At 40.2% G+C, this 24,382-nt stretch overlaps 1 protein-coding gene across 2 annotated transcripts in view; it reads right to left on the bottom strand.

The window, feature by feature from the left end:
• The window catches only part of vti1a (vesicle transport through interaction with t-SNAREs 1A), a 325,999-nt gene extending 301,647 nt beyond the window's left edge, over positions 1-24,352 (bottom strand). For both annotated transcript variants that reach the window (XM_059947840.1, XM_059947839.1), the window contains exon 1: positions 24,220-24,352. In XM_059947840.1, coding sequence (XP_059803823.1) covers positions 24,220-24,313 — 94 coding nt within the window. In that variant the 5' untranslated portion in view covers positions 24,314-24,352. The remainder of the gene's footprint in view (positions 1-24,219) is intronic.
• Between the last annotated feature and the right edge of the window lie 30 nt (positions 24,353-24,382).

Genomic DNA, 24,382 nt, shown 5'->3' with positions numbered 1-24,382 from the left:
TTCTTGTATTTTTTCCTCCCCTCCCCCACCTTCTTACTCTGATTCCTCATCTTTTCTTCTCCATGCCTGGTGAAGGGTCTCAGCTGAAACATCAACTGTGCTCTTTTCCATAGATGCTGCCTGGTCTGCTGAGCTCCTCCAGCATTTTGTGTGTGTTGTTCACAACCAAATCATTCACTTTCAAGGATTTGTCACCTCATGTTATTGATATTTATTGCTTTTTTTCTTTCGGTTTGATTTATACAACAAGAGATGGTTGTTGACTTCAGGAGGGCATGGACCGACCACTCTCCGCTGAACATCGACGGCTCCTCAGTAGAGATCGTTAAGAGCACCAAATTCTTGGTGTTCACCTGACGGAGATTTTCACCTGGTCCTTCAACACCAGCTCCATAGCAAAGAAATCCTAGCAGCGTCTCTACTTTCTGCAAAGGCTGAGGAAAGTCCATCTTCCACCCCCCCCCCCCCACCCCCATCCTCACCACATTCTACAGAGGTTGTATTGAGAGCATCCTGAGCAACTGCATCACTGCCTGGTTCGGAAATTGCACCATCTTGGATCACAAGACCCTGCAGTGGATAGTGAGGTCAGCTGATAAGATCATCAGGGTCTCTCTTCCTGCCATTACAGACATTTATACCACACGCTGCATCCGCAAAGCAAACAGCATTATGAAGGACCCCACACACCCCTCATACAAACTCTTCTCCCTCCTGCCGTGTGGGAAAAGGCTCCGAAGCATTCAGGCTCTCACGACCAGACTGTGTAACAGTTTCTTCTGCCAAGCCATCAGACTTCTCAATACCCAGAGTCTGGACTGACACCAACTTACTGCCCTCTACTGTGCCTACTGTCCTGTTTTTTTATTTATTGTAATGCCTGCACTGTTTTATGCACTTTATGCAGTGCTGTGTAGGTCTGTAGTCTATTGTAGTTTTTGTGTTGTTTTACGTAATTCAGTGTAGTTTTGGTATTGTTTCATGTAGCACCATGGGTCTCGCTTTTACTGTGTTTACTTTTGCAGTTATAGTCGAAATGACAATAAAAAGTGACTTGACTTGATTTTGCTGTCTTTCGCACATCAGTTTCTTTTACCTTGTGTTCCTTGTGTGATATGTCAGTGATTTTATTGTGTTTCTTATATTTACTGTGAATGCTCAGAAGAAAATGAATCTCAGGGTTGTACAGTATATGGTGACATATATGTACTTTGATAATAAATTTGTTTTGAACCTTTCTTCATAGTACATTAAACAACTAAAGTTAGATTAATTGAATATATTCACTGTAGCCCAGTGATAACACACCAAAACTATTAGAATATAGACACAACAGACTGCAGATTCTGGAATCTGGAGACTGAAAGCAAGTTGCTGGAGGAACCATACAGGTTAAGCAGTATCTGTCAAGATTCTGGATCGTGATCCTGCATTAGAATTCGGGGCCTCAACCTGAAACGGCGACACCCCTAGTGATGGTTCTGCCAAGTTTCTCCAGTAGTTTGGGGTTTTTTTTTGCTCTTTTCCTTAATTGTGTTATGATTTCCAAACACACTACAGAGAATATTCTATGAATGTAACTTGTAGTATATGCAAATGTTTTAGGAATGATGGTGGGGCATGCTTTGGTCAATTTCATACCCAAGCAAAAGTGAATCAGTTATTCCTCAGAGTCAATAGTGTAAAAGAAACCTACGGAATTCTTGCTTTTCAGCAAAGGAAAACTTAAAGACTTGCACTTCTGCAACACAATTGGCGAAGGTCTTCGATTTGAAACATTAACTTTGCTACTATCGTTACAAGTGCTACCTAACAACAGTTTGTGTTTTCATTTCACACTTCCAATATCTGCACTGTTTGCATCTACACGGAAACAAAAGATTCGGTCTTTATAAAGAATGCAATGTGAAATCTAATGAAATGACGTACAGCAAGAAAAATAATAAATACAGCAGTAGTGCAGAGTATCCAGAAGAGAGGTGGTTCAGTTCAGTGCAGCACAGACAATAACCCACCTACATTACAGATAATGCCAGCAGCAGGAGCAGAGCAGAGCGATGAAGTTCCTCGCAGGTTAAAAGCACAAAAGGAACAAGTGGGGTGGCCATTGTTGGGAGTAGGCCAGTGGTGAGAGTAGGAGTGTCAGGCTTTGACTCCTCAAAGATGCTTCGCTAGAAAGAGGCATTGGTTCTGGGTAAGCTTCTGTTAAGGTCCCTTTATTTTCCTCCTACTGTCCTAGTGTGGTAAATGGCCATTGTGTTCTTCATGCTAGATGTTGGGAGTCCTGGGAGACCCAGAGTCTCCTAGGGAACTACATCTGTGTGAATTGCATCCAGCTACAGCTCCTTGAAGACTGTGTTAGAGATCCAGAGCAACAGCTCGATGACCTTCGGCTTGCATGGGAAAGTGAGGAGATTATTGATCAGAGTTACAGGGAAGTAGTCACCACTAAGTTGCAGGAAGCGAGTAGCTGGGTGACTGTCAGGAGAAGGAATGGGAAGGTGAATAGCAGTTAGCACAGAGCACCCCTGTGGCCATTCCCCTGGGATACTGTTGTGCAGGATGACTTCCCAGGGGAATGCCAAAGAGACCAGGTTGCTGGCACTGAGCATAGGTCAGTGGTGCAGAAGAGAAAGAGGGAGAAGAGGGGAGCAGAAGTGATAAGGGACTAAATAGTCAGGGGAACATACAGGAGATTATGTGGACGTGAACAGGACATCCCAATGGTATGATGCCTCCCAGGTTCCAGGGTTGGGGACATCTCGGATCACATCCGCAGCATTTTGGAGAGGCAGGGAGAGCAACCAGATGTCTTGATATAAATTGATTCCAATGACATAGGAAGGAAATGCAAAGAGGTTCTGAAAAGAGTATTTAGAGAACTAGGCAGAAAGCTGAGAAGCAGGCCCTCCAGGGTACTAATCTCAGGATTGCTGCTTGTGCCACATGCCAGTGAGAGTAGAAACAGGATGATTTGGCAGATTAATTTGTGGCTGAGAAGCTGGTGCAGGGGCGGGGCTTCAGGTTCTTGGATCATTGGGATCTCTTCTAAGGTTGATACGACCTGTACAAAAATAACGGCTGCACCTGAACCCGAGGGGGTACCAATATTCTCAAGGGCATGTTTATTAGCACTGTTGGGGACGGTTTAAACTAATTTGACAGAGGTGTGGGAACCAGAGTGTAAGATTCAGGATAGGACAGATGATAAAAAAAACAAAAATAGCATGCAGTCAGACTGTCAGATGAAAGGACAAAATTGCAGCCAGCAGGATGAGTACCAATGCATTAGGGATGCAAAATCAAAAAGGGTAGCAAATACAGTACTCAAAGTGTTATATCCTAATGCATGGAGTACAAGAAATAAGGTGGATGATCTTGTTGCACTTATACAAGTTGTAGGGTATGATGTTGTGGCCATCACTGAATTGTGGCTGAAAGATGGTTGTAGTTGGGAGCCGAATGTGCAAGGTTACGCATTGCATTGGAGGGATAGGAAGGTAGGCAGAGGGGGTGGCTTGGCTCTGCTGGTAAAAAATGGCATCAAGTCAGCAGAATGATGTGACCTAGGACTGGAGGATGTTGAATCCTTATGGGCTGAGTTAAGAATTTGCAAAGGTAAAAGCACTCTGATGGCAGTTACTGTATATACAGGCCTCCCAACAGTAGCTGGGATGTGGACCACAGATTACAATGGGAAATAGAAAAGGCATGCCAAAAGGGCAATGTTATGATAATCATGGGAGATTTCAACATGCAGGTCATTGGGAAAATCAGGTTGGAAATGGATCTCAAGAAAATAAGTTTGTTGAATGCATACGAGAGACCTTTTTCGAGCAGTTTGTCTTGAACCCATTAGGCGATCAGCTATTCTGGATTGGGTGTTATGTAACAAATCGGATTGATTAAGGAGCTTAAGGTAAAAGAACCCTTAGGAGATAGTGATCACAATATGATCAAGTTCAACTTGAAATCTGAGAGGGAGAAAGTAAAGTCTGACTTTAGTAGTAGTATTTCAGTAGAGTAAAGGAAATTACAGTGCTGTGAGAGAGGAGTTGGCTGAAGTAAATTGGAAGGAGATGCTGGCAGGGATGACAGCAGAGCTGCAATGGTGTGAGTTTCTGGGAAAACTGAGGAAGGGGCAGGAGAGATGTATTCCAAAAACAAAGAAAAACTCAAATAGCAAAATAGTACAACTGTGGCTGACAAGGATAATGAAAACTAATGTAAAAGCAAGAGAGGGCATACAACAACACAAAAATTAATGGTAAGTCAGAGGATTGGAAAGCTTTTAAAACCTTACAGAGAGCAACTAAAAGAATTTATTAGAAGGGAAAAGATTAAATATATGAAAGCAAGCTAACAAACAATATCAGAGTTGGTAGTAAAAGCTTTTATAAGTATGTAAAAAATAAGAGAGATGAGAGTGGATAGCTAGAAAATGAGACCAGAGAAATAATAACAGAGGACAAGGACATGGCAGTAAACTAAATGAGTATTTTGCATCAGACATCCCTGTGGAAGACACTAGCAGTGTGCCAGCTATTGAAGGGCATGAGGGATGAGTAGTGAGCACAGTTACTATTACAAGGGAGAAAGTGCTCAGAAAGCCGAAAGACCCAAGGGCACATAAGTCACCCAGACCAGATGAACTACACCCTCGGGTTCTGAAAGAAGTAGCGGTAGAGATTGTGAAGGCATTGGTAACAATCTTTCAAAAATCATTGGACTTGGGCATGTTGCCAGACAACTGCAGAATAGTAAATGTCACTGCACTCTTTAAGCAAAGAGGAACAGCAGAAAGGGAATTATAGATCAGTTAGCCTGACCTCAATGGTTGGGAAGATGTTGGAGTCAATTGTTAAGGATGAGGTGGTGGAGTACTTGGTGACACAAGAGAAAGGCAGGTCAAAATCAGTATGTTTTCATGAAGTGAAAACCTTGTCTGAAAAACCCGTTGGAATTCTTTGAGGAGATTACAAGTAGGATAGATAAAGGGGATGCAGTGGGTGTTGTATATTTGGACTTTCAGAAGGCCTTTGTCAAGGTGCCACACTTGAATTGCTTACCAAGTTAAGAGCCCATGGTGTTACAGTAAAGTTACTGACATGGTTAGGGTATTGGCTGATTGGGAGGAGGCAGTGAGTGGGAATAAAAAAATCCTTCTCTGTTTGGCTGTCAGTGACTAGTGGTGTTCCGTAGGAGTTAGTGTTGGGATGACTTCTTTGTATGCTGCATATCAAAGACTTAAATGATGGAATAGATGGCTTTGTTGCCAAGTTTGCGGATGAAACAAAGATTGGTGGAGGGGCAGGTAGAGTTGAGGAAACAGCTAGGCTGCAGAAGGACTTAGACAGATTAGGAGAATGGGCAAGGGAGGAGCAAATGAAATACAATGCTGGAAAATACATGGTCATACACTTTGGTAGCAGAAATAAATGTGCTATTTTCAAAATGGGGAGAAAATTCAAAAATCTGAGATGCAAAGGGTCATGGGAGTCCTTGAGCCCAACTCACTAAAGGTTAACTAGCAGGAAGAGTCAGTGGTGAGGAAGGTAAGTGCAACATTAGCATTCATTTCAAGAGGTCTAGAATACAAGAGCAGCAATGTGATGCTGAGGCTTTATAAGGCACTGGTGAATCTTTTCCTCGAGTATTGTGAACAGTTATGGGCTCCTCATCTAAGAAACGATATCCTGGCATTGGAGACAGTTCAGAAGAGGTTCACAAGGATGATTCCAGGAATGAAAGGGCTATCATATGAGGAACATTTGATAGCTCTGGGCCTGTACTCACTAGGGTTTAGAAGGATGAAGGGGATCTCATTGAAACCTTTTGAATTTTGAAAGACCTAGACAGAGTTGATGTGGAAAGGGTGTTTCCTATGGTGGGGGAATCTAGGTCAAGAGGGCACAGTCTCAGGATAGAGGGGTATCCATTTAAAACAGATATGCAGGAAATTTCTTTAGCCACAGGGTGGTAAATTTGAGGAATTTGTTACCACAGGCAGCTGTGGAGGCTAAGGTGTTGGATTCATTTAAAGCAGAGCTTAGTAGGTTCTTGATTGGCATTGAAGGGTACAGGAAGAAGGCCGGAGAGTGGGGCTGAGGAAGGAAAAGAATGGTCAGCCATGATTGAATGGTGGTGCAGACTTGATGGGCCAAATGGCCTAATTCCACATCTATGTCTTATAATCTTTTAACTTTCAGTGTCCTACCTCCAGTAAGCTGCAGGGATAACTTGGATGGCAAAACTGAATCCTCATTGTCAAGAGGGGACAATGAAGTGTCTTGCTATTAATGAAACCTCTATCCCATCGTCAGAAGGGTCTTTAATTGTCAAAAGTCTGGGCTTTAATCTTTTGAATGGCTCTGGATGTGTGAGTGACCCCGATGTTCAAATTTATTGAGTGTCAAGTATATATTAAAATATTTTAAAACACTTAAAACTGTAAAAAGCATTAGCAAACAGTATTTTTCTTATCTAAATTTATTCCCAATAAACCTTCAAAATTATCCATCTTTCTGAGAGGTGTTCTTTTCCAAAAAAAAACCTAAATGCTGAACCTGTACCAAGCCCATACAGATCAAGTACAAGTTCATACCAGATTTCCCAAAGTAACTGTCAAACCCCTATCATCTTTCCTTAACTATGAACTAATGTTCCACAGTGTTGATCAGCCCATGGAAGAAGCACTGAAGTAACAAATGCACTGAATGGAATGTAAAAACTTACAATATTCATTCAGAAGAATGATGATACTGTGAATAACCAAGTAGCTAAGTTCTGAAGTCCATAGCTGACAAAACCTATCAGAATAAATTTATTATCAAGGTACATATATATCACTATATACAACCCTGAGATTCATTTTCTTGTGAGTATTCACAGTAGATACAAAGAAATACCATAAAATTTAATGAAAAACGATACACAATATGGATAAACAACCCATATGCAAAAAACAAACTGTACAAAAAAAATATACAAGGAATAAATATCAAGAACATAAGATGAAAAATCCTTGAAAGTGAGTCCATAGGCTGCAGGGATATTTCAATGATGGGGTGAGTAAAGTTATCCCCTAATGGTTGAGAGGTTATACCTGTTTCTGAACCTGGTGGTGTGAGTCCTGAGGGCTTCTTGCTCATTGACCTGAAACATTTTCTCCCTCCATCTGCCAACCTGCTGAGTTCTGTCCAGCATCTGTTCTTATTTTACCAAACAGTCATTTCTATTGTTACTATTACTTTGTGCTTGTAGTGTAGTCAGTTACTCTAACAACACCTCCCAAACATGGAAACCACGACAATGAAGAACAGGGGCAGTAGCTACTTCAAAAGTCAATTCAGCAGCAAGATCCACATCCCATAAGAAAATAAAAGGAAACTATGAAAGAAGCATGAATTAACAAAGGAAACATTAGGTTCTGCCACATGACCCACAAATGGTCAATATTCCCTGACAGCTGCATAATTAAACACGCCATAGTAGCGGTATAAATGTTACTGCCTCAAAAGTAACCTATGGACCTAAAGACCAGAAACCAGTCAAGATTCCCAAGTTCTGACAAATTACTTGCCTCCTTGCAGCTACTGAACGTAGATGAATATCTGAGCTTGCTATAACTGATCTACTTGATTAAGTATAATAGTAAGGAAATTATATTTGAATATATTAATATGATAATACAGACATCAAAGAAAACTTGCATCAGCTCTTTTAAGATACCCCACAGTGGTTTACAGGCAAAATGCTTTGAATTGTAGTCAATATGGAAAACAACTACAGGAATCTTGCACACAAATGATAAGAAGTAGATCTTCTATCTAAGAAATTTTAAATGAGTCATAGAGTACAGTACAGAAACAGGCTCTTTAGCCCATCTTGTCCATCCCAAATCCATTTAAACTGTGAGCGATTATTATTTACAGGATATCAAGTGATAATTCCTTCAGACCTCTTCAGAACAACCTGTATGTTTTTCATGGCCACCTTCGTGCACCTAAAAAAAACTGATCCTACTAATAGGACCACCAGGTTTTCCTGGTGGTGTGAGTCCTGAGTACCTTCTTCCTGGTGGCAGCAGCGAGAAAGGCCTGGCAAGTGCGAATCCCCAACGATGGATGGTGTTTTCCTGCGACAATGCTCCATGTCGATGTATTCAGTGGTGGTGAAGGCTTTACTCATGATGGGCTGGGCCATCTCAACTACTTTTTGTAGGATTTTCCATTCAAGGTCATTAGTGTTTCCATACTAGCTCATGATTCAGCCAGTCAATATACTCTCCACTACATATCTATGGAAGTTTGTCAAAACTTTAGATGCCATGCCAAATCTTCACAAATCTAAGAAAGCAGAGGTATTGCTGTACTTTCTACATAATTACACTTACATACTCAGCCCAGATTACGTGTTGGGTGCAGGTTAAGTCGATAATAAGGAAGGCAAATGCAATGTGACCAATGTTATCAGAACCAGATTTAAAATCACCGGCATATGTTGTGAAATTTGTTAACTTAATGGCAGCAGTATAATGCAATACATGATATGATAGAAAAAAAATCAAATACTGTATGTATATTAAATAGTTAAATTAAAAATAGTGCAAAAACAGAAATAATATTTAAAAAGTGAGGTAGTATTCATGCATTGAATGTCCATTTAGGAATCGGATGGCAGAAGAAGCTGTTCCTGAATTACTGAGTGTATGCCTTCAGGCTGCTGTACCTCATTCCTGACAGTAACAATGAGGAAGGCATGTCCTGGGTGATGGCAGTTCTTAATAATGGACACCACCTTTCTGAGGCACTGATCATTGAAGATGTCGGAGATACTATGGAGCCTAGTACTCATGATGGAGCTGACTGATTTTACAACTTTCTATAGCTTCTTTCAATTCTGTGAAGTAATCTCACAGCTGCACCCCCACCCCCATACAAGACAATGATGCAGCCTGCAATGGACTAGAATATAGAAAATAAAACCAAGGATGTAATGCTGAGGCTTTATAAGGCATTGCTCAGGCCACACTTGGAGCATTGTGAGCAGTATTGGGCTCCATATCAAGAAACAATGTGCTAGCTTTGGAGAGGATCCAGAGAAGCCTTATGAATGGGTTAACAATGAGGAGCATTTGAATGCTCTAGGCTTGTACTCATTGGAGTTTAGAAGAATTTTTTTTTGTGGGGGTGAGATCTCATTGAAACCTAATGAACATTGAAAGGTATCGACAGATACGAAAAGAATGTTTTCATTAGTGGGACAGTCTAGGACCAGAGGGCACAGCCTCAGAATACAAGGAAGTTTCTTTAGAAAAGAGTGGAAAAGTAACTTCTTCAGCCAGAATGGTGAATATGTGGAATTCATTGCCACAGATGGCTGTGGAGGCCAAGAATTATGTGTATTTAAAACAGAAATTGCTCCATGCTTGACTAATAAGGGTGCCAAAGGTTACAGTGAGAAAGCATAAGAATCAGGTTGAGAGGGAAAATCAATCAGCGCCGATGGAATGGCAGAGCAGACTTGATGAGCGGAAAGGACTAATTCAACGAAATCCAGATTGCCAAAATCTTTAAGGAACAGACTAAAGCTGAAGAGATGTGGGGATGGACCATGACAAATGAGTGTGCAACAGGAACAGAGATGCAATTATGGATACAGTATTATAAATATTTGCAGATTGCAAGAAAATTTCAAAAAGCTGTTATGAAAGGAGATGGGATCCTTGGCTTTTGTTTCTAAACAGAACCATAGAGGACAAAAGCCAAGGAAAGTAAGGTAATTATTAAATAAACATAAGCAGAACCTTAGCTGAAGAAGTGAGCTCAATTCTAAACCTTGATGTGTTTCTGTGCATTTTGTACAATTGTACCAAGGTACTTATTATTTTAAATTAATCCATGAAGTAGAAGCTTATTACCTAAGGGCACAGATGGTTATGAAGAGCTCAATAGATATATTCAGAACTGAGAGTAGTTCACCACGGATGTGGGTGTCTCGACAGGAGAAAAAACAGAAAGCAATTGAAAAAAGAAACGGCATGTCTGCCTGCATTACAAAGAGCTTACAAGTATTAAGAAAAACAGATTTTTTTCAACAGCAAACTAAAAGTACTGTACCTTTGATATGATGATTACAAAGAGTTTTAGAAGACTAAGCAGTGCTTTTGCTCAACTTACAAAATCCTTAAGGATACACACAGTCGATGCTGCAGAAGAGCTTCTCGAGGACAACAATACTAGAACTAAAGGTCACAGTCACAGGACAAGATATCTGCCAACTTATGGCATGAATCTGAGTCTTGAAATTCTTCACAGTGAAAGGCAACTAATGCTAAATTATTTGAATATATTCTTGGCTCAGAGACAAACAGATTTTGATTATGAAGGGTGCCCAAAGGTGTCTGGAAGAATGCAGAGAAGTGAAGTTTAAAAGCTCAGTTCCAATCTTACAAATGCCACAGCACATTCACACAGCTATACCTGCTCATGTCAGAGTGCGCAAAGAGAAACAGTTTCTATTTGTCCATAGCCAGCAGTCAAGGAATTAAGATGGCCAGAAAAGAACTAGAGACAATACAAAGAAAGCAAGTTTCGGTAACCATTCAGACAATATGCTGTTGGCCAAAAGGGTGATTGGAACCAAGTGAATAGAAGTATTCAAAATTTTTAAAAGGGTAAATACTTCAAGGCAGAAAACAGTCTGTAACATGCAAAGAACTGGGATTAATAGGATAATATCACCATAGAACCAATGGCGTACATTAATAAAGCACATTATTTTTATGACCATGTGCACTAATCATGTTGTTCTTTAGTTACTCTTCAGATGGTACATCAATAATTTGCATAATTTTTATTTTCAGCTATTCCCCGCAAGCAATGAGATAAGCTCACTTAAAGTAACCTGAAACATCAATAGGTTAATTAATATAAGCTTGTTGTGACTATAGAATTTAGTACCAAAAATTCAGCCCTGGAAAGCATAGGCAACTTGCTGGTGTCATTGCTCACAAACATCGTGAACATGTCTTAGGATTCACAAGGAGATAGAAAATCCAGCCATTTGAAAAGATAAATTTAAACTTTAATGTAGCTATATAGACTATAAAGGATTCAGAATTGCAATTGGCAGAAATCAGCAAAAAATTATTTCCATGATTTCCAAATACAGAACAATAGTTTGGAGATTAATATTAAGCTTAGGTCATGTAAAAACATTCTTCTCGTACAAATAAACAGGTTATACTTTATAAAATCTCTCCCCCATGATGCTAGAATTAACAAGAGTATCAGAAGGAAGAAAGTCGCAATAGAAAGGGTAACTTATGAAAGTACATATAAGTCACTATATACAACCCTGAGATTCATTTTCTTGCATACTCCACAGATCTATAATAACCATAACAGAATCAATAAAAGATCACTCAACTAGAGTACAGAATACAACAAACTATGGAAATACAAAAATAAGAAACAATAATTAATAAATAAATAAATAGATAGATAGATAGATAGATAGATAGATAGATAGATAGATAAATAAATAAATAAATAAGCGATTAATATCAAGAATGTGAGATGGAGTCCTCGAAAGTGAGTCCATTACAATGATGGGGAAAGTGAAGTTGAGTGAAATAAATAATCCCCTTTTATTCAAGAGCCTGATTGTTGAGGGGTAATAACTGTTCCTGTAGCTGGTGGTGTGAGTTCTGAAGCTCTTGTAACTTCGCCCTGATGGCAGCAGCGAGAAGAAAACATGTCCTTGGTGGTAGGGGTCCCTGACGATGGATGCTATTTTCCTGAGATCACATTTCATGTAGACGTGCTCAATGGTCAGGAAGGCTTTACCCATGATAGACCGGGCCAAATCTATTACTTTTTGTAGGATTTTCCATTCAAGGGCTTTGGTGTTTCCATACCAGGCTGTGATGCAGCCAGTCAATATACTCTCCATGACACATCTATAGAAGTTTGCCAAAGTCATGCTGAATTTCCACAAACTTCCTTCATTATTACACCTACATGCTGAGCCCAGGACAGGTCTTTTGAAATAATAGCATCTAAGATTTTAAAGTTGCTAATCCACTTCACCTCTGATGAAGACTGGCTCATGGACCCCTGGTTTCCTTCTCCTTCAGTCTAAAATCAGCTCCTTGGTCTTGTTGACATTGTGTAAGAGGGTGTTGTCATGACACCAGTCAGCCACAGATTTTTAATGTCCCTCCTGTATGCCACTTCATCCCACCTTTGATACAGCATCAGAGATGAAAAAATTAACTTATTGTCAGACACTTAGGATCAGGGACAACTTGTATACACTTCAGTTTTCAGGGTTCTCACCCTGCTCTACTGTCTCTACACCCATGACTGTGAGGCTAGGCAGAGCTCAAACAATATCTAAAATTTGCTGATGATACAACCATTGTTGGCAGAATTTCAGATGGTGACAAAAGGGCATACAGGAGCAAGACATACCAGTTAGTTGAATGGTGTCGCAGCCACAACCTTGATATCAAAATCAGCAAGACCAAATAGCTGATTGTGGACTTCAGGAAGGGGAAGATGAGGGAACAGAAACCAATCCTCATGGAAGGAATCAGAAGCAGAGAGAGAGTGAGCAATCAGCCTCCGTAGTATCGAAGACATCTTCAAGGAGCAGTGTGATAAGAAGATGGCATCCGTCATTAAGGATCCCCACTACCCAGGACATGACCTCTTCTCATTGTTACCATCAGGAAGGAGGTACAGAAGCCTGAAGACACACACTCAGTGATTCAAGGACAGCTTCTTCCCCTTTGCCATCCAAATTTTTAATGAATATTGAACCCATGAACACTACCTCAATAATTTTTATTTCAGCTATAATGCACCACTTATTTTAACTACACACACATATATTTATACACACATACTTAATGTAACTGAGTTTTTCCTCTATTTATCATGCATTTCTTGTACTGCTGCTGTAAGGTTATCAAATTTCATGACATAACCTGGTGATTTTGATTTTGATCTTTTTGTTGTTGTTTCTTTCCACCCCTTGTGGTGCACCAGACGGCAACCTTGCCATTTCTTAGCATTTTTGTCTGTTCCTTTACAAGGCAGGGTTGCTAGCTCAATGCTCAACCCAGCACGGATGGAAAGTGTGCAGGGAGCCGGCTGGATTCGAACCCGGGACCATTCACCTCAAAGTGCGCTGCGGATGCCACTACACTACAAGGCAGCTATTTCACATAACATGATGAAGCCAAAATAAGAACAGCGGTGCGGAAAGGAAAGTAGTTGTGAGGAGCTATATACCATCCACTGTTTAAAATGGATGTCTATGTGTTCCTAATGTACATCCAAATGCTCTTCTTCTGCTTTAGGAGATCACAGATCTGGGATTTCAAGGTGTTCGTGGGAATGAATATAAAAAGAAGAAATTGATGAGAAACTCAGGTGGTCAGGCAGCACCAATAGAAAAGGAAACAGTTAACATTTCAGATCGAAGACCCTTCCTCAGATCTTCTTCAGTTTCTATTTCCATCATGCTGAGCTTTCCAGAATTTTCTGATTGAGTTGGTGCTTTCTCAAAGAGGCTTTGACCACATTCTTGAGGCTACGTCCACACTAGACCGGATAAATCCATAACCGAAGCTTTTTCTTTTCGTTTTGACCTTCCATCCACACTGAAACAGTGTTTTCCTCCTCCGAAAACAGAGCTTTTCTAAAATGCCCTCCAAGAGTGGGTAAATTAGAAAACGCCGCTTGGACAAGAGTAGTGTGGACGGGGTAACCAGAGATTTCTAGAAACGTTGTCATGACTTGCCAGAACAGATGGCAACATTTCATTGTTGTCCTGAATGCAACACCCTACACAACCTAACAATTTCAGAACAGATGGCAACGAGACTGAAGCCAGAAGAGTTAGAAATGTATTCACCAAATACTTTGACCCATAACTTACTGAATACATAAGTATACTCACTTTGCCCTGTTTTCTGTCCTTGCTTGTATGAAGGTAGTTTACCTATTTATGCAAGTACTTCTCTGACAATAGATGTGTAACAGCCTACTGTAACATTGTATGGAAATACAAGATAACACTGATGCAGACATGTTTTATACATTTAACAAGATGCTTTATTAATGCAGAGTTAGTCAGTTTTCCAATGTTTATCAGCAGCCGGGTCATACTGTCCGTGAACTCTCTGTTGGTTGCCTCCATACACTCCAATATTTGTTTTTTTCATTTTTAAGACCTCCTGCGCAAGAGCCAATAACTGTTCGTCATTTGGCAATTTCCTTTTAAGTTTTTCTAGTCTGTAACTGCACAAACATGCACCTTCACGGCGAGATTCAACACCAAACATGTCGCTTGTTTTCTGTAGATGTGTCCTGCGCATGCTCAGTAGGAGGATATTTGCCCAAATACCTGTTTTAATGTGGACGGAGGTATTTTCAAAAACGTTTGGTGTGGACGCCTATCGTTCTTACGCGAAACCGGCATTTTCAAAATTATTCGGTCTAGTGTGGACGTAGCCTGAATCTTTCCTTTGTCTATCTAGTACTCTCTTCCCATGACAGAGCTAAGAATAGAATATTGGCAATGAAAATCTTGAACAATATGACCAGCCTTGAAGATGGTGATCTGGAAGAATGTGCACATATTAGTCAGAATGTACATTGAGTGAACTGAGAGGATCTTGCAGGAAAAGAACTGGCGGTATCTTGAAATGCATGATACAACAGGGATCTCCGCCTTGGTATAAGTTTTGTACTAAATTTTGAGATATTCTCAAATAATTTTTTCCTTAAATCGATCAATAAAATTCCATGTTGTTACATCAAAAGAACTGTGAATTTCATCACTGATGTCTGCCATTACTAAGACATCAAGATGCTCTCAAGATGCAATTTTTCAGATCTCACTGTGAACTAATACTGCTGACTTCAGCAATGGAGCAAATACAGAGATTGATAGAACATCTCCCAATTCCTGGGACTGAGTTCAATACTGATTTCAGAAGTTGCCTGTGCAGAATCTGTACATTTCTTCATAACCACTTGGGTTGCCTCTTGATGCGCTGGTTTCCTCCCAAAATTGTTAATTACCCCTACTGTACATTAATGGCTGCTATAATTTTCAATTCTACTATAGGTTAATGAGATCTACAAAAATATGCTTTATTATTACTGGCTGAAAGAATCAAAGATGAATTAATTGGAGTATGTTTCAGGGTACAGGAGACAAAGAAAACTACTAATGTGATTGCTTCCCTGGCAACCAGCAGAGATCTGATTGGCCTCCTATAAGACAAAATGGAAAAGAAAAACAAACACAAATGTTGCTATTTGTTGAGCGAGAGAGACAGAGACAAAGAGAAAAAGAAATCTCCCTACCACTCTCCATTGAGGAGCCTTTGATTTGCTCCTCAATGAACTTGATGACTCATTTTCACATGAGCCATAGTACATAACTCAGCTTCAACCTAATCAGTCTATGTGTTACTGAGCCACCAGAAATATTCAGTGGCTATACAATGAGGTACACCTGCTAGTTAATCCAAATATCTAATCAGCCAATTGTGTGGCAGCAACTCCATGCATAAAAGCATGCACACATGATTAAGAACTTCAGTTGTTGTCAAGATCAAAAATGTGATCTAAGTGACTTCAACCACGGAATGATTATTGGTGCCAGATGGAGCAGTTTGAGTATCCCAGAAACTCCTGATTCCTTGGAATTTTCAAACACATCAGTCTCTGGAGTTTATAGAGAATGGTGCTAAAAGCAAAAAGAAATTTCAGTGAGCAGCAGTTCTGTGGATAGAAAGTCTTGTTAATGAGAGAGATCAGAGAAGAATGGTCAGACTGGTTGAAGCTGACAGGAAGACAATACTAACTCAAATAATGATGTATAACAATAGTGGTGTGTAGACAAGGATCTCTGAATGCACAAAGTGTCGAAACTTGAAGAAGATGGGATGACCATGAGCATACTCAATGGCCACTCTATTAGGTACAAGAGGAACCAAATAAAGTGGCTACTGAGTGTTTTTTAAAAAGAAAAACAGCAGTTTTTGAAATCCTCCATCATGATCACTAGCCTCCCCTTCATCGAGGACATCTTCAAAAGGCAACACATCATTAAGGACCTTCAGTATCCACCCCTCATCCCTTTTCATTACCACCACCAGGGAGGAGGTACAGGAGCCTGAAGAACCACACTCAACATTTTAGGAGTAGCTTCTTCCTCTCTGCCATCAGATTTCTGAAGAGTCCATGAACACAAAGTAACTATTTTCCTTTCTTTTTGCACTTTTCAAAATATTTCTTATTGTGATTTATAGTCATTTTAATGTATTGCACTGTACTGCTGCCATAAAGCAACGATTTTGTTAGATAGGTCAGTGATAACGAACCAGACTCTGATAAACATCAATTAGAATCAGGTTTATTATCACTAGCATTTTCTGACTGATTCTGATTAATTAAACACAAAACATAATTAATGTAGCCTTCGTTAAGGATTTAACAGTGAACAACGCGAAAGAAACAAATCCTGCTTCATACATTTATGAGAATAAGTTTTTCATTTAAATCTTTTTGATGCTTTAAATTTGGAAAACACAAGTACTACCTTAACTATTCCATCACATTTTGTCATCAGCTTAATCACAAGCTTGAGGGAGGCAAAGAGCTTTCAGTAAAATCACTAATAGCAAATGCCATTCTAGAAAATTCGTCCATACCAGCCACATTCGATAGAAACTCATCCATAGTTACAAGCGGTTTGAGGAGATTTGATTTGGCACCAAGGACATTTGCAAATTTCTGTAGATGTACGGTGGAGAACATTCTAACTGGCTGCACCACCATCTGGTATGGAAGGGGAGGTGGGTACTGCACAGGATTGAAATAAGCTGCAGAGAGCTGTAAACTTAGTCTACTCCATCATGGGCACGAGCCTCTGTAGCACCCAGGACATCTTCAAGTGATGCCTCAAAAAGGCAGCATCCATCATTAAGGACCCCATCACCCAGGACATGCCCTCTTCTCATTGCCACCATCAGGAAGGATCACAGAAGCCTGAAGACACACACTCAATGATTCAGGAACAGCTTCTTCCCACCCACCCACACCCCACCATCAGATTTCTGAATGGACATTGAACTCTTGAACACGACCACACTATTTTTAAATTTTTATTTTGCACTAGTTATTTAATATATATTTACTGTAATTCAGGCTTTTTTCTCCTTTATTATTATGTATTGCATCATACTGCTGCTGCAAAGTTAGCAAATTTCACGACATATCCCGATGATATTAAACCCGATTCTGATCACATACTTCTGCCATTTCAGCTTACAATCTCAGGGTAAAATGGGCATTAATTAATCTGAGAGATGAATAAACATAATTAGCCCATTAGTCAGTAACTGCTCACTTATTAATGAATGTAGAAAATAACCTGTTCTAATTCCTCCTTTTCTTGAAGCTTTCTAATAATACGGTTGGCTAAGTAGTCACTGGACAATTTTGAAATTCTCCCTACCTACTACATCCTGCAATACATCTAGAAGTAGCAGGTTATTTTTTACTAGTGAACAACTTTTGAAACTTCCACCTTTGTTAATAGGAAACATTTTTTCTTACATATACAACTGCACAATAATGATTTGGGAATGAAAGGGTTAACAGATCAGAAGCATTTGATGGCTCTGTGCCTGTACTTGCTGGTATTTAGAAGAAAAGGGGGAGGGGAATCTCATTGAAACCTATCAAATACTGAAAGGCCTAGATAGATTGGACATGGAGAAGATGTTTCCTATAGTGGGGGAGTTTAGGACCAGAGGGCGCAGCCTCAGATTACAAGGATGATCCCCTTTGTAACAGACAGGAGAAGGAGGCATTTCCTTAGCTAGGGAGTAGTGAATATGTGGAATTCATTGCCACAGATCTCTGTGGAAGCCAAGTCACTGAGTATATTTAAATTGGAGGCTGACAGGTACTTAATTAGTAAAGGTATCAAAGGTTATGGAGAGAAGGCAGAAGAAGGGAGATAAAAAGGATAATAAATCAGCTATGATGGAATGGGCTGAGTGTCCTAATTCTGCTCCTATGTTTTACAGTCTTTTAAAAAGCTGGTTTACATATACTTAGCATGCTTCTCATTAACAAAACAAAATTCAGTTCTATTGAATTTCCTTAGTCACTGAGCTCCTAATCTGGGAGGTGAGGAAATGGAGTGTTCATCTGTCAACATTCAATCCTTGCTGTTTCTTATTTGTTTGTTGCCATATTCTGATGTTAAATTGTTATTAATAGGCTATTGGAATATCCATAAAAGTCATTGAGGCCCTCTTTACAATTCCATGATTAATGACAGAATTTAAACTCAACTTGAAGTGGGGTTTGGAGCTGGGGCCATTGGAGGAGGGGTTACAGAGAAAATAACACTACCCCTCACCCCCTACCAGCCTAGCAGTGTGTTGAGCGTGTGTCTTAAATATATATTAGCTTCTTTTGTGAGGTAAAAAAGTCAGCAGCACTTGGGTCCCCCAACAGCTAACTTCTATCAGGGTTCAACAGTGAACAGGTAGAGGAATTTTATCCCAAAATGAAGAGATAACCATTCGGGAGTGAGATGAGAAGAGATTTCTTCACCCAGAACTAGTGGAACCTCTTCCAAAGTGGGCTCTAGTTCAGCCACTGAGCATATTCAGAACAAACGTCAACACATTTTTGGATGTAGTGAGAATCATGGTGTACAGGGTAAGTGAGGAAAAGTGCTGTTGAAGTAAAAGATCAGCCATGGTCTTACTGAACAACTCAGAGTTGGAACAAGCAGTTGAATGGTCCAACGGTCTATTCTTGCTCCCATTTGTTACTCTTATGGCTAGATTCTCCGCTGTTCCCACTCACTCTTCATAACCACTCTAATTATCGCTTTACTTTTTCAAATGCTTACTACCGCATCACACCCCTTTCTGATTGGTAATAATTCACATCCCTCCTCCAGACTTGAATTCATTTGTACTATAAGTATTCTTAATACCTATAATTATCACTACCGTCCTAACCATGCATGAAATATCATTCATTATTTTAATGCCAAAATGGTCAATACACCCCCTTATCAAGATTCACAACGTAGTAATGATAAGCTATTAATTCTTAAAAGGTTGGTTCGATGATTAATGGAATGTGACAAATTTTGCAAGTTTCAGCAGTCCATACCATCCCAGCTCCTATATCACATGTATAAGGAAACTCTTCACAATGTACAAGGGTACAAATTAAGTAGGTTTGTCATTCAACTATATACCGCCAAACAAGACAAAATTTCTCCAGACCAGGGTGTAAAGCGCAATAGTACACGTAACACACATATAACACACAATAACTTAGGAAAGTAAGGATTAAATCTATATATAAATTACACATTACAACAAAGTACAAACATATATTGTAGGGTCTTTTCCTTCTTATCTTTCCAATTATATAGACAAGATACAGTACAACTAGCAGCATTGCAATCAAGATACATTGCTTAACCAGTTTAATATTCCACAAGTCATTTTTTCAAGACCAACATTCATCACCTATCCTTAAAAACCCAAAGAAGATGGTGGCAAGTCACCTATTAAATCATTGCAGATCTTTTGCTGAATTTATTCCATCAATGCAGGAGATAAAATTCAGTGAAGGAATTTCCAATCTGTTGCATCCCATTACATATGTGTTGAAATTCCATGCACCTGCTGCCCTTGTCGTTATTAAAAACACAGATTATAGATCAGGGAGTTCCCAAATTTACAAGGCGACTGCCTGCAGTGTATTTTGCAGATGATGCATCAATGGTGAAGAGAATGAATGTGTAGAAAGTTGCTGAAGCTACACTCAGAATCAGATTTAATATCACTGATACATGTAATGAAATTTATTATCCGGCAGAAGTATACTGCAATACGTAATAATAAAAAGTACACAAAGGGTGATCGATAAGTTCATGGCCTAAGGTAGGAGAGGAGTTATTAACTTCAAACTTTCTGCATTTTCACTCAGAGTTGAACTGCACACGCATGTAACCAGAGCTGTATAACTCATCTACTTCTACCTTAGGCCATGAACTTATCAATCACCCCTGCTGTGGACCACCTGGAGGTTCAAGACGTTCTTGTTACATGTACGTGCAGTTCAACTCTTCGTGATAATGCAGAAAGTTTGAAGTTAATAATTCATCTACTTCTAACTTAGGCCACAAACTTATCAATCACCCCGCTGTGGACCATTTCCTACAAAGAAGGGATCTGTATGCTCCATGACCACTGGACTAAGTGTGTAAATGTAGGAGGGGACTATGTTGAAAAATAAATGTGCTAGGTTTTCTCAGATTGACTCCTTCTACCTTGGGTGGGGGGGTGGTGGTGGTTGTGCGTGTGCGTGTATGTATGTGTGTATATAGTTAAATTAAACAAGAAATGCAAAGAGAGAAAAAAGTAGTGAGGTCATGTTAACGGATTCAATGTCCATTCAGAGATCAGAGGGGAAGAAGCTGGTCCTGAATCGTTGAGCGTGTGCCTTCAGGCTTCTGTACCTCCTCCCTGATGAAGAAGGGGTCTTGTCCTGGGCGATGGGTGTCATTGACGAAGGCATCATCACCTTCTGAAGATGTCCTTGATGCTGGGAAGGCTAGTACCCATGATGGAGCTGCCTGAGTTCACGACTTTCTGCAGTTTATTTTGACCCTGTGCAGTAGTACTACCCCCACCCCCATACCAAACAATAATGCAGCCAGTTAGAGTGACCATTCAAACAAGTGAGTAGTATTCCATCAGCCTTCTTGCAGAAAGGCACAGAATACTTCTGAATTTATGTCACTGGTCCAATTTCAGTTTCTTCTCAGTGATAACTCCACTCTTGCTTCCAAATGGTGAAGCAGATCCCAGTGATAGTGATGCTAATGAGGCAGCACACAGAGGAAGTCAAGGCCCTGACACAGTGGTGCCAAGAAAACAACCTCTCCCTCAATGTTGAAAAAACAAAGAAGTTGATGGATTACAGGAGGAACAGAGATAGACTAGCCCCAATGGGACCGTATTTGAGAGGGTGAATAGTTTCAAGTTCCTTGGTATACACATCACCAAGGGTCTCACCTGGACTGTACAGACTGGCTGTGTGGTGTAAAAAGCACAGCAGCACCTCTTTCACCTCGGAAAGTTTGGCATGAGTCCAAATCCTCAGGTCTTTCTACAAGGGCAACACCAAAAGCATCCTGACTGGTTATGTCCCACCTGGTACGGGAACTGTACTTCCCTCAGTCGCAGGACTCTGCAGAGTGGTACGGACAGTCCAGTGCATCTGTAGATGTGAACTCCCCTCTATACAGGACACTGACAGCAGCAGGTGAGTAAAAAAGGGCCCAGAGGATCATCAGGGACTCCAGTCACCCCAACCACAAACTGTTACAGCTGCTTCCGTCTGGCAAACTGTACCACAGCATTATGGCCAGGAACAACAGGCTCCGAGACAGCATCTTCCACCAGGCCATCAAATCAATCAATACACATTGATCTGATTGCATATCTGACTATACATACATATATGCAAAACAATTATGCATACAATCTTTACAATCTTAATGCTTGGGCAATATCCTCCCACATATCCCTTCCTCATTGCTTGTACATAGCAACGAAGAACACAACAATTTTACTCCCTCGTGTTGTGACATGAATGTAAAAAATAAAATTCTACATCTAAATCTAAAACTGTAAATCTATTGAATGCCATATTTCTGAATGTATATCTTCCCCAAAATTAAAGATTAAAAAAAGCACACAACTGTACATGGGCATGGCCACTAGTTACTAATCAGTTAGTGTCCAACCATTGTGGCCATTTGTTCTGGAAGAATATCATCTTGCATAGAACAAATACTTAGTTTCCAAAGTAAAGTTCATAAGGGTTGTATGGTTAAGCCTAGTGAATTTCACTTTGAGTCCTGATGAAGGGTCTCGGTCTGAAATGTTGCCTGCTCACTCTTTTCTATCGATGCCGCCTGACCTACTGAGTTCCTTGAACATTTTCTGTGTGTTTCTTTACTTTGGAAACTAAGGATTTGTTCTGTGCAAAATGGGTATTTTTCCAGAATGGTTAAACAGTTAATATACAATTAAGTTATATAATGAAAATCATATCTTATTTAAATTCTTACCGATAACCACAGCAGTGATTTTTCCCTCACTTTTCCTGTCACTATCCAAGTCTCTGTTTGAGATTCTAGCAATCCATCACAAACTCACTACTTGGAATTCCTCTATCTTACGTCCTTGTAATCGGCATCTTCTCTTCATCAGAAAACAACAGCGGCTGAGAATCTTTGGCAGTTGCTTTGTGATGACAGCTCAACAAATAAACCAGCACCACTGAAACCTCAGCTGAAGGACTAAAGTACAATCTGGCACACGGCATGTTTCTTCCCACTCTGTCTCCAATAGATTTTCTCTTCCTTGGTGAAAGTAAACAATATTTGTCCATCTTCTTCATTTCACACATCCACTGAACCACTTTCATGATTGGCCTCCTGAACTTAGAGGACCAATGCCTCTGCTCGGTGTAACAGTGGACACTTCAGCTCACTGGTATTTTACTTTACTTTATTGCAATACAGCACAGGGCAAGCCCTTCCCGCCCTTCGAGCTATGCCGCCCAGCAACCCCCAATTTAACCCTACTTCAGTGTCACCAAGAGGACACAGCCACAATCATCAGGAGGAACGTTGGGGATGAATTGGACAAGTGATGAGAAGAGAGGTCAACACCATCATCAAGCCAACACTTCAAGGGCAGAGGAAATGCAGGAGACCCAAGACAACTTGGAGCCATACCGCAGAAGTAAGGACCCTGAACCACACCTGGGGCACAACAGAGAAGAAAGCCAAGGACAGACAGAGATGGAGGACCTTCATTGTTGCCATAAATGCCAGCGGCGTAACAGGCAGTAACTAGCTAATCACAGGACAATTTACAATGACCAATTAGCCTATCAACTGGCATGTCTTTGGACTATGGGAGGAAACCAGAGCACCCAAGGAAATCCACATAGTCACAGAGAGAATATACAAACTCTTTACAGACAGTGCTGGGCCCTAATGCACGACACTTCTGGCCACATTCTGCAAAATGATCACTCTCCTATGATGACAGGAGAAATGCGTTTGAGAAAAAGAATCAGATGACGTCAAAGAGGCATCAATGGTCAGTGCAATCAAGAGTTCGGAGGAGGTAGAGGCAGGTGCAACCATAGGATTTATAAAGCATTTGGACAGGTGCACGGATAGGGAAGGAACAGAAGATATGGTACAAATACAGGAAAATGAGATTCGTGTGGATAAGCATCTCGATGGGCATGAACAAGCCAGGCCTGTTTCCATGTGATGTAACTCATTCACTGAACTACAGGATTGATGAAAGGGAAACGCAACCATTTGACCTGATTATTCCAAAACACAAAGCCGAGTACAAGTCATGTATTACTTTCCTTTTTAGATCAATTCCATATATGTTCCTCTTAAACTGTTAGTTAGCTACAAAACTGCTTATTGTCATTATCGTTCATTAAGTATTTTGTTAACTAAGATATTGTTCAAGGTCTCCTAACGTGACTTCCATGCTAAAATCACTCTCGCCTTGCACTGGACTATGCAGTCTATAAATATTTACATTTTATTCTCCATCTCTTTGCAAGGAGCGAGTTATTTGCTAATCCACATGACATGAAATCATGAGCTACGACGTGACAAAAGAAATCAGATTCCCATCCGTAATGCTTATCGTGTTACCTCTATAAAAATGCGGCCATGAATGACTGGTAAACAAGTTTGGTTTTGCTGCAACACTCCTTCCAAAGCAACACACATGAGCTGCATTAAATAAAATCTCTCACTGATCGCGTTTAACACTAATTACATATGAATAATGAATGAGTATCTTTCAAATTGACACTTAAAGTACGGCACTCAACAGCTTTTTTTTTGCCAAAACAAGAGGCGTCAAACTGTTGAGCTCTGTACTTTTAAAAAGGAGCAACTGGATAACATTTTAGTGTAAGTGGATAAACAATATTCGCGAGCCCACTCCCTGAAGACTCGACCATTTCTGTCAACCCCGAGCTCTCAACTCTTTCTCTGCTCAAATACGTTACACTGTCTAGGATTCCCCACCTCCAGATAACTTCGGTATTCTTCCCACTTTATTGGTGATGTCTGCTGTCAGTGTTCCGAAATCCTGCTCGTAAACCTCAAAGTCCGAGGACATGATTCCTGCAGAACTGTCAGCAAAGAGTCTTGAAAGTGAAGCAGCAGCCGCTTCTTCCGGCCTGTGTCA

Source organism: Hypanus sabinus, chromosome 22, assembly GCF_030144855.1.
Source record: "Hypanus sabinus isolate sHypSab1 chromosome 22, sHypSab1.hap1, whole genome shotgun sequence".
NCBI classification, from domain to species: Eukaryota; Metazoa; Chordata; class Chondrichthyes; order Myliobatiformes; family Dasyatidae; genus Hypanus; species Hypanus sabinus.
This window is presented reverse-complemented; position numbering and strand designations above follow the sequence as displayed.